The sequence below is a fragment of the Monodon monoceros genome, unplaced genomic scaffold, assembly GCF_005190385.1.
Source record: "Monodon monoceros isolate NGI ecotype Baffin Bay Population unplaced genomic scaffold, NGI_Narwhal_1 Super_Scaffold_7, whole genome shotgun sequence".
Classification (NCBI taxonomy): Eukaryota; Metazoa; Chordata; class Mammalia; order Artiodactyla; family Monodontidae; genus Monodon; species Monodon monoceros.
Genome location: NW_021703784.1, coordinates 97,178,851 through 97,189,877, shown reverse-complemented (window position 1 = coordinate 97,189,877; position 11,027 = coordinate 97,178,851). Strand labels below are relative to the sequence as shown.

Sequence of the window (11,027 nt, the reverse complement as noted above, 5' to 3'; positions counted from 1 at the left end):
GGGCCTGACTCAAGCACTGTGGTTCCCTTTACGCCACCTCTCTAACTCATGCCCTACCAAAGGCCAGAGAGGTATCTGAAACCAAGTTTGACTTCCCCACTAGATTCTCCAGCGGCCGGCTGAACCCAACCCATTCCACCTAGGTTGGGTTACCTTTCCCACCCTAGAAGCTCTACATGGCAGCAAAGACCTTTCCAGACCCACAAGTCAGAGGTGAAGGCCCATGTCATACACGAGCAGACGGTCGGCAGCACAGCCAGCACTGGTACTGACCTGTCTGGCAGCCGTGCCCACTATGGCATCAGGGCCAACAGGCTGCCATTCAGCCTGTGCCGACCATCCCTGTGTGGACCAGTCCCAGGGGCCAAGTAAGTGGGAAGGGGGGCTGGTGAGGGGAGGAGTAGCCAGCATCCTCTATGGGAGGCTGGGAGGCTCGAGGGGGCCTGGGAGGAGCTTGTTCAAGTCAAGGTTAGTTCTTTCGGCCCCGGGAGCTCTGGATTCCCTCATCCATGATGGCAACCAAGTGGCATGCTTCGAGGATGCCCAGTCAGAACTCCTGTGGCTGTGAGAAGGTGACAAGCCCTCACAGGCCATTAGCCCCGCCAGTCTCCCGATTCCCAGCTACTGCTGTTCTTTGACTCTGCGGTGAGTTGGCCTCCCCCTACCTTCTCTCGTCCTGCTTTCTCTGCCCGGAATGCTGCCTTTCCTTGCGGAGAGGCAAAGTCCCCTAAATTCAGCCCTGGGAGGCACTGGCCTCTACCCAGCAGAGGCCACAGCTCTGGAAGGACACAAAGTGTCTAAGCTGAGAATGTTTCTGTCTAGTCACCACAAGTAGCTTTTCCACACCTGCCTTCACTAGGCCTGAAACAAGGGTCTGTTCAGCCTGTTCACCTTCTGTTGCCTTCCGGGAGCTTCTGGGCTTGGCCTGGCTCAGGTCCACAAAGACGCCAACCCCTCAGACCAGGGCAACAGCCAACAGCAAAAGAATTACCCAGAGGAGAGGTCTTGGGTTGCAGCTCATGGTGGAGCCTGCCAGACAAAAGGGATCTGGAGGATGGCAGGGCTGGGCAAGGGCCCCTCCAACTCTCTCCCCAAAGCCCAGCCCTTGGTAATCACACTGGGCAGAGCTGAAGCTGCCCTTTGGCAGATGAGGTGGACCCTGGCTAGCTTAGCTTAGTTCCCCAATGAATTCAGTTACACCATCTCCTGCCCTCACTATAGCCAGAGCTTCCCCATTTTGTCAGCGCACCCTGGAGGGCCAAGGCCTGAGGGGCCTGCCCACAGCCTCATACCTGCAGGCCCCAGCGTAGACTCCCACCTGTAGGAATCCTCAAAACCCAGTGGCCCGGGAGAGCTCACCATGCTCTGGGCCTGGCAATGTCATTGTGGTGACCTGAGGCTCACTGCCGTCCTGCTCCCCACGTGGCTCAGAAGCCAGGAACAGGCCTGCAGACATGAAAGAACAAAGAACCCCCCTATTTTGTCCTCCACCCTGGACTCACCCGCAGCCCCAGAGCTACATGTGGTCGAGTAAGTCTTTAGCCCTGAGGGGCAGCAGGCAGAGGTGCCGCAAAGGAAGTAAACCTGGCGGGATGAGGATAAGATCAAGGCATGGGGCTGGCTTAGAGCCCTGGGCACGAAGCACTGAGGCAGGGACATGGCGTCTGGAACCCAGCCCAGGTCCACACTGCTGCCGGCCAGGCAGGAGGGAAGAGATCTGGGCATGCTGACCACCCCAGTCCCACGAGTTACAGAGTCATAGGTGCTGCTTCCCAATTTGGAATCTGTGCCTCCCTCGTTCTGGATGGCTCACGTCTGCAGTAGTGGACCCTGCGGGAGGGAACCGCTCTGCCGTGTAGAGCCCTGGCCCCGGCCTTCAGAGTCCCCCTGGGAGGGCCGACTTGCTCCCTTTGCCACCCGACAGATGGGGAGAGGGGATTCCGAGGACATGGTGTTAACTGGGCAGCAGGAGAGCAGATGTCTAGCGCCCTATCTTCCTGGCCCTCAATGACCAATGACTGGGGGGCAGGGTTGGGGGGGCGGGTTACCATGGCTTCCAGAAACACAAAGCCACGGGCAGCTCCCAAAAGGTGTAGAAGCCGGGACTTCCCTGGTGGTCCAGTGGGTAAGACTCCACGCTCCTAATGCAGGGGGGCCGGGTTTGATCCCTGGTCGGGGAAATAGATCCTGCATGCATGCCGCAATGAAGATCCTGCGTGCCACAACTAAGACCTGGCGCAACCAAAATAAATAAATAAATTTTAAAAAAAAAGGAGTAGAAGCAGGAGGAACTGACCTGAACCGGCACCCAGCAGCGTAACTAACAGGTACCCCTTCATCCAGCAGGCGAGGGTCTCTTGGCTCAGGAAGAGGCACGCAGCTGAGCTGGTTATTCAGCTACCCTCCCAGGTGCTAACCAGTGACATCTGTCTACATCTGATGGAATGTCATGCATCTATTTAAAATATATAGAGGGCTTCCCTGGTGGCGCAGTGGTTGAGAATCTGCCTGCCAATGCAGGGGACACAGGTTCGAGCTCTGGTCTGGGAAGATCCCACTTGCTGCGGAGCAACTGGGCCCGTGAGCCACAACTACTGAGCCTGCGCATCTGGAGCCTGTGCTCCACAACAAGAGAGGCCGCGATAGTGAGAGGCCCGCACACCGCAATGAAGAGTGGCCCCTGCTTGCCGCAACTAGAGAAAGCCCTCGTACAGAAACGAAGACCCAACACAGTCAAAAATAAATATAAAAATAAATTTAAAAAAAAAAGACTGGGAAATATTTTTAAAATATATATATATATATATATAGAGAGAGAGAGAGAGAGAGAGAGAGAGATCTGTCTATATTAAGGTGAAAGATTTATATTGTTCAGTAGAACGAAAGTTAAACAGTAGTGTGTGGCCTATGGTGCCATTTATAGATTATGTAGAAAAGCCTAAATATACACTAAATGTATCCATATTTACCTTCCGCAGAAGTTGAGTTATAAAAATTCAAAGCAGAGGGACTTCCCTGGTAGCGCAGTGGTTAAGAATCCGCCTGCCAGTGCAGGGGACATGGGTTCGAGCCCTGGTCCGGGAAGATCCCACATGCCGTGGAGCAACTAAAGCCCGTGCGCCACAGCTACTGAGCCCATGCTCTAGAGCCTGCAAGCCACAACTACTGAAGCCCACGTGCCTAGAGCCCGAGCTCCGCAACAAGAGAAGCCACCGCAGTGAGAAGCCCGCACGCAGCAACGAAGAGCCAACGCGGCCAAAAATAAACTAATGAATTAAAATAAAATTCAAAGCAGAATTATGCTGAACACATCATTTCTAGAGTCAGAAGTGAGGCCACTCTGGAGCACCATGCCCGGCTCAGGTTAGGGTTGATTGCCTTCGCGATCCGGCATTTTCCTTCCTCCCTCTGGAGTGGTTTGCAGGTCGGGGCTCACTGCCCTGCACAGCACTCAGGGAGACCAAGTCCCGTCCGGGGACCTTTGTCCGCATTAGCTCGCAGGGGGCTGGAGGGATTTGGTGACCCGCTCATCCCTGCCTAGCAGACGGGGAGCAGGCAGGAGGAACACATGCTTCTGAGTGGTCCCCCGCGGGCCCTCCAGGAGCCAGTGTCCAGGGGGGCGAAGGTGGCAATGGTGAAGCACTGGTAGTGAGAGTGGCAGGGCAGAGCTACCCTTCCAAGGCCATCATTCAGGTCCTGAGCTGTCACCAAAAGGACACCTGAGGAGGTGAGAAGTCAAGGAGGGGGAGGGGAGGGGCAGCTCCAGCACCACCGCCACTCGCCTGACTGGATGGGCCACTGGAAGGGGTTGGCGGTGGGAGCGGCCCAGTGCTGGTGCAGCACCAGGACCAGAATGGGGTCTGTCCTCTGCAGGAGCCAGACCTCCATGGGGTCAGACTCTTGAAGCAGCCCCACAATGGGGTGGTCCCCCTCCCTGTGGTAGGAACTAAAAGCCTTGTCTGCAGGGAGAGGGGCTCATGAACTTCGGTCGGCTATATGTCTGGGAAGTGGGGGTGGGTAGAGAAAGCACAGGGACACCGTACCCTTTTCCCTTGTCGATCTGCAGCTGAAGTCTCAGGGGGCTGTACTGGGTCACAGTGGCTGGATGGGGGAGGAAAGAGGGACGCCTGGAGGGGCAGGACGTCACTGGCATTGAAGACACAGTGGATGTGAAGCCTGAAGTCCCAGTTGGAGAGGATGGAGGAGAGAAGACACAGAATCAGCGCATCCAGATTACTGTACTATGTGGATGCGACATACGAGGCTTGGTCCAGCGGGGCGGATGGATGCCACCTGCAATCACCTGGGTGATGTGCATCGTTGCCCCGTCCTCTGCCCACCACGTCTTGTCTTCTCGGGACAGTTCGAGTCTGCTGTGCCAGGCCATCTTCTAGATGGAGAGGCTGGAGCCCCATGGGGCTGACAGATGCCCACCCTGTTCTGAAAGCTCTGTCATCTCACAGACCCGGGTTTGAATCTTATCAGCATTCACTGGCCGCTTAACCTAAGCCTCAATTTCTTCATTTGCACAATGGCGCTGACCCCCTCCCTCCAAAGGCTGTGCTTAAGGATCAAGTGAGGTCACGAGATAGCGCGCTGGGGTCATCCTTGTCCTTGCAGTTGTGGCTGGTCTGCCACTGGGTCCCGTGCGCCTGGCTGGCCTGCGTGGCACTGCACACACCCGGTGGGGGTAGGGGCACGCTGGCACCCGGAGATGTTCTGCAAGAAGAGCTGACCCACCCTCCCCCAGCTCCTGAGCGCTCGACCCTCACTTCTACTTGTGGCAGAGCCCTGGGTTCGGGCCTGGGCCGGTGCCCTTGGGGAGGACGTCCTACCAATGGAGACCAGGGCCTGGCACAAAGAAGGTGTCAGTACACACGAGTGATTCCACCCCGACCGGAAGGCCTTTCCTCTGCGGGGCCCTCCAGCTCATTCCTGATGGCCTACAGCTGTTTCGCCTTACACTTCCCTTCTGTGATGAATTCTGGCTAGCTCCCGTAGCTTTTAAATCCTGGCGTCCAAAGCATGACAGGTTTGTCCCCCGGTCCCCCTGGGAATACATAACATTTTAATGGAAAAGACATTTGAACCCTGATGCCAGCAGCCTGCCCCAGCCCTCATGGCAGGAAGGATGGGAAAAAAAGACATCTGGAAACCCACTCAGTGCCAAGCACAGAATTCCTACACCCCGTGGTTACCATATTAGTTCAGGCTGAGGTTGGCGCCTGGCGGCTGGGGTTCAGAGACAGGTGTGACAAGCTCAGATGTCCTCAGGGGTTACCCCCTGGCATCCTGGGTTCCTGGCTCGTTTTGCCACCTGAGTCAGCAGGTGCCGGTGGCCCCTTTCAGTGAGGGGTTCTCCCTCAGCTCCTCCCCCACCCCACCCCGTACCCTCAGAGCTTCAGCCCCAGCTGTCTTCTGCCTCATCTGTGGCTTTGTAACCTCTGAGATCAGGAGGTGGCAACGGTCAGGCACAGCCTTGGCTTCTTCCTGGGGCCTGGAAGGGGACTTTTCAGCTCCTTGGTGCTTCGTTTCTCAGCTCAGTTCCTGGAGGGATAAAGGTGAGGGCTCTCGAGGACTCCGGCCCTCTCAGGCCCTGCTGTGGCTTCTGCCTGCCAGGCGTGGGCAGGCCCGGTCTAATGCTCACATCAGCTCTGGTTGAGAGGCGTTGCCCCGGCCTGGGGGGCCGGTGGTGCTGGGAAGAGGTAAGTAGCTCATCCGAGGTCACACAGTAGGTGATAGCAGAGCTTGGACATGACCCCAGATGGCTCCAAAGCCTGGGCTAAGCTCACCTGTGCTCCCTTCACACCGAAGCCCGCGGCCCAGCCTGTGTGAGGAAGGCGCCGTCCCACATGATGGAACCGTGTGGCCCCATCCAGATGCCGATGTTGGACACCAACTGGTTCTGCTGGATGCTGTCCACCTGTAGGAAGAGACAGCTGGGCGAGGCCCTCCCAGGGGGTGGTCATGGGCACCAGTGTGGCCCCCACTCTACCGGGACTGTGGTGTCACAGCAGGTGAGAGGGCCAGCCGTGGAGACCACGGAGGATCCCGCCTCCTGGTTGGGGAGCAGCTGGGGGGCGGTGCAGACCAGTTGGACATTGATTAGTGTCCTGCACACCAAGGCTGTTTCTCGGGACACCACCAGGACGAAGTGACTGTTTCTGAAGCACTGGACAGTCACTGGGACGAAGGCAGATCAAAGAGGAGGGTCAGTGCCTTGGGGTTCAGGGTCCATCATAAACACAGTGTGGGGAGGGCCTGGGCGACCGTCAGCATTTGAGGGCTGACCTGGCTTCTCTCACTGCCCTTTCTTGCAGTGGTAACTCCAGCAAAGCCTTCACAGACCAGACTTTCTCATGCAGGCAACAGACAGGCAAACTACACTCTAAAAGTAGGGTCACCATTTAATTTATCATCCACGCTGGAATGTTCTAGATCTACGGGTAGGGCTACATGTAAAGATAGATTAACTGTTATCAGGCTGGGGCAGGTGGTCACCACATCTAAAGATCTCTTCTGCGGTCCATTCTGGGGGCCAGGCTCTCCTGGGAACGGGGCGTGGAGCAGTTTCATCGCTGGTGGATGGGGTGGGGGAGGAAGCCCTCCTATTCCTTCAGCATTCAGGGGACGAGGGCCTTGCTTGGTTTGGAAAGTGGCACCAGTGTTGCCATAGTAAGAGGGACCCTCTCTGGTGTTGTCATGACAGCAGCCAGCTGATGGGCTTCCTTTGAACTTCTTCTCACTCTGCGGGGGATGTGCCTGGAGGCCACCTGGCACTGTTCCTGAGTCAGAGGGTACCTAGGGCTGGGGACAAGCGTGGTGAGGACATGAGAAGGAGCCACGAGGGCTGCAGACCTCCGGGGAAATGGAGGGCAGTGGCTTCGTAGAGCCCAGCAAAGGGCTGTCAGTCCCCCCGATCCTCAGGAAGGCTCCCGACAGAGTGTGCGCGCAACGAGGACTCCTCCGTACCTCCGTAAGCTGGCTTGTCAGCGGCTCCCCACCGTGTTCCAAGGTGCCCCGCTGGGGTCGAGCTAGGGTGGGGTGGGTGGGTCCAGGGACAGTGAGGCAGGGGTTAAATGGGCTAAGCTGTCCTCTGGGGTAGGGCGGAGGGGATGCGGGTGAGGGGCAGGAAGTGAGAATGTGGTGGGTGGTGCCAGGCGGGAGTCTGGAGTCCAGGTGTGATCAGGTTTGGGACAGGTGATCAGAGTGACCGCCGGGCTGCACAGCTTCCATGAACGCCCATCCTACAGGAGAGGGGGCGGCAGGGGAGCAGCATCCGGGCAGAGGAAGGGTCAGTGCCCAGGGCTTAGCCTTCCTTGCCCACCGGCCCGCTGCGCGGCCTTGGCTTCCGATGTGTCCCTGGTCCTTGAGGGGCCTCTCTAGCCTGACACTGTGTTAGGGCAAGCTGGTTCCCAGCCGTGGGGTCTCCCCCAGAGCAGTGAGATCCCTACCTTCTCCAGCACATGGCAGTCTTTGTAATTGGCAGAAAAAGACCGTGCGCCCCTGGGGCTCGGTGGTCACCCGTGATGACAGATGGAGCAGCTGTTCACCTCAGATGGGTTCCCAATTCATCTGGAATGGGGGGAGGGGAGACAGGGATGCAGGGAAGGAGTCACGGATGCTGAAGGGGGAAGCCAGAGGCCGTTGGACTCTGCTGAGAAGACTCCCCACTCAGGAGAAGAAGCACCTCCTAGAGGTCTCCTGGGGGATTAAGGCCATTAATACCACCGTGGCTGTTACCGATAACAAACAAGAGAACAGACAATTAGATAATGTGGCCTCCTGGCTGGGATCCTAAAACAGAAAAGGACCTTAGGTGAGAGCTAAGGAAATGGACTTTAGTTATAACGATGTGTCAACATTGGTTCATTAATTGTAATAAATGTACCATCCTAATGTGAGATGTTAATTACAGGGGGGAGCTGTGTGGGGTATATGGGAACTTTCTGTGCTATCTTCTCAGGTTTTCTGTAAATCTGGGACAGTTCTAAGAAATAAAGTCTATTAACAACAACCAGCCTGGTTCACAGACAGGGGCGCTTCCCACGCGCCCAGCAGGGTCCCAAGCCTTGCTTGTATTAGCTCATCAGGGGCCGTCCTCCGAGGGAGGGGCTGTCCCTGTCCTCAGTCCTCATCTCCTGGAAGCCTTACCGCAGGGTCTGGAGGAGCCCAGCTCAGCCAGCGTTAGTCCCCACAGGTCGTTATAATTCATAGCAGCGGGGAGAGCATGTGGCCTGGTAGTTAGAGTCTGGTTCCAGTCCAGCTCCCTGGTCACTTTCTGGCTGTGACCTGGGACACATCATTTTTCTGAGCTTCGGTTTCCCGTTTGTGGATTGGGGTTGATATTGCTTACCTCGCAGGGTGACGGGAGACTGAAAGAGACAAATACTGGGGGTGATAAGTCATTTATGACAATGACTGAACACTTGGTAGTGATCAGCTTTTACTGTGGTTAGCGCCGAGGTGGGGGAAGCTCCGTGCGTTAAGGGCCCTGGGAGCAGAGCAGGTAGAACCTGCGAACCCAGAGGCAGGGCAGTTTCTGGAGGGAAGGCTGCCTGAGCAGAAGCAGAGGCACCAGTGGGCACAGGGGGTGCCGTCGGGGGGAGCGGTATTGTGCCGAAGCGGAGGGGATTTGGGGGGTGGGGAGGGCAGGGCATAGAGATGTGGGGAAACATCGGACTTAAGCTGGGCTGGGAAGGGGAGGAGATGTGGCTGGCGGGGGGCAGGGGCTGGTGAGGTGACCTTCCTGCGGGACGATGGGAGGTTTTCAACTTTTTATTTTGAAATACTTCCATTCTTACTGAAAAGAAGTTCCATATATCCTTCACCCAGATTGCTCAAACGTTAACTGTTAACTTCCTTTTACATTTGTTTCAGCGCTCACCTTCTCTCTGATTGTATGTACGCGCGCACACACATACACACACACACAATTTCTTCCATATAGCGTGAGAGAGCTGGTTGCAGACGTGACGGACTCTGAACACTGCTGTGTGTATTTCTTAAAAAACAAGCAACCACAGTTAAAAGATCAAAATCAGGGATTCAACATTGGTATGACACAACTGTCTAATCTATGAACCTTATTCAATTCACCTATTGTCCTCATGCTTTTACAGCAAAGGAGAAAGATTTTTTCCCAGGCCAGGTCCAGTCCAAGGTCAGGATCATGTTCCTTGGGCCTCTTCCAATCTGGGACAATCCCTCTGTCTGTGTCTTTCATAGCGTGAATATTTTTGAGGAGTGCAGGCCAGTTATTTTGCAGCATGGCCCTCATTTGGGTTTGTCTCGTGTTTCCCCCTGCTTAGACGCAGTTTGTGCATTTTTGGTGATGTATGGGTTGCTAGGGCCACCGTAACAAAATACCATAGACTTGGTGGCTGAAACAATAGAAATGTATTTTCTCACAGTTCTGGAAGTTGGAAGTCCAAGATCATGGTGTCAGAAGTCTGGCTTCTTCTGAGGCTTCTCTCCCCTTGACTTGCTGGTGTCCGCCTTCTTGCTAAGCCCTCACATGTGCACATACACACCTGATGTCTCTTTATGGGTCCAAATTTCTTCTCCTTCTAAGGACACCAGCCTGATTGGATTAGGACCCACCCTAATGGCCCCATTTTAACTTCATCACTTCTTAAAGACCCCATCTCCAAATACAGTCACATTCTGAGGTACTGGGGATTAGGGCTTCAATATATGAATAGAGGCACAGTTCAACCCATAACAGGCAGCAACACCCCAGAGGTGATGTTGTGTCCTTCTAATTGCATTCAAACCCAAGGCTCATCGTACGGCTTGTCCTATTACTGCTGATAGATCTTTGATCACTGGGCGAGATGGGGTTGGCCAGGTTTCTCCACTCTACAGCTACCGTGTTTCTCTTTGGAAATAGAAAGTATATTATGGGGAGATATTTTGAGACTACTCAATTATCCCGCCTCTCAGCAAACATTCACCCACTGGTGTGCTGGTTCTCCAATCCATCATTCCTTCTGTCAATACATTGCTTCGCATTCTGTTGTAACAGAGAGCTTTCCCTGATGGGGGGTTTTAGGTGCCAGGGAGAACACCAGACAGAGGAGTTGAGACACCTGGATTCTATCCTGCTTTCACCTCTCAGGAGCCAGGGGACCTTCCCCATCTGTAAAATAGGCATGGAATTAGATAATACTCAGAGAGGTGTTTTCTAACGGATCACGGACCTTACTCATGAGGAAGGCGTCTCTCCCAAGTCCCTGGAAAGGCAGAGAAAGAGCAGGGGAGCTTCCTCATGGCCAAGGGCAGAAGGACGCCTTCGAGAAAAGTGGTGCTGAGCTGTCCTGGAGAGAGAGGGCCCTGAGACTTTGGCCATGACTCTACATTCTCGCAAAGACTCACGGGCACCAGAGCTCATCTGCCCGATGCTGGGTGGCCTCAGCCTGCAGCGGCTTGAAGCAGGGTTTCAGTTCCCAGCCAGGGATTGAGGTCAGGTCACGGCAGTGAGAGCGCTGAATCCTAGTCACTAGACCACAAGGGACAAGTGGCCAGTTACAAAGCCCTGGCCCATCAGCTGTGTAGAGACGAATTTCCATATAGAGATGGAAAGTAGTGAAACAAGTAAAGTGTTTATTAGGAGGAAAAGGGTTACGTGTGGATAGACACACGGGCGGGCTGAGAGAGAGAGAGAGAGTCATGCCCTTGTGATAGTTTGAATCACTTATATGGGGCATTCCTTCCCGGTTTCCTTTGGCCAATCATCTTGCTTTGCCTGGTTCTGAGGCCGTATTTGGTTTATCTCAGAGTCCTCCCATGTGTGCACACGCATCTCTTAGCCAAGATGGATTCTAGCGAAGAGAGCTATGGGTAGGTTGACATCACTTACTATGAGACGATGCCCCCTCCCTTTTGACCTCTGAGGAGCCTTTCTGCACATGTAGAGTTGGGAAGGACTCCTTGACTTCAAGAATGAGGAATATTTGGTCTTTTATCTCTTTTCTGGGCACAGCTCAGCTATTCTTTTTTTTTTTTTTTTTTTTTTTTTTTTTTTT

The 11,027-nt window shown here is 54.8% G+C and overlaps 1 protein-coding gene across 1 annotated transcript in view; it reads right to left on the bottom strand.

Moving 5' to 3' along the window:
- Window positions 1–733: 733 nt before the first annotated feature.
- The window catches only part of ZP1 (zona pellucida glycoprotein 1), a 12,839-nt gene continuing 2,545 nt past the window's right edge, over window positions 734–11,027 (bottom strand). Inside the window, 17 exon segments of the mRNA XM_029209408.1 lie at window positions 734–1,029; window positions 1,293–1,364; window positions 1,367–1,411; window positions 1,503–1,584; window positions 3,595–3,669; window positions 3,672–3,700; window positions 3,703–3,719; window positions 3,779–3,959; window positions 4,039–4,106; window positions 4,108–4,176; window positions 4,682–4,851; window positions 5,810–5,923; window positions 5,996–6,183; window positions 6,663–6,722; window positions 6,725–6,807; window positions 7,063–7,247; window positions 7,455–7,553. Of these exon segments, the coding sequence (XP_029065241.1) occupies window positions 734–1,029; window positions 1,293–1,364; window positions 1,367–1,411; window positions 1,503–1,584; window positions 3,595–3,669; window positions 3,672–3,700; window positions 3,703–3,719; window positions 3,779–3,959; window positions 4,039–4,106; window positions 4,108–4,176; window positions 4,682–4,851; window positions 5,810–5,923; window positions 5,996–6,183; window positions 6,663–6,722; window positions 6,725–6,807; window positions 7,063–7,247; window positions 7,455–7,553 (1,833 nt within the window).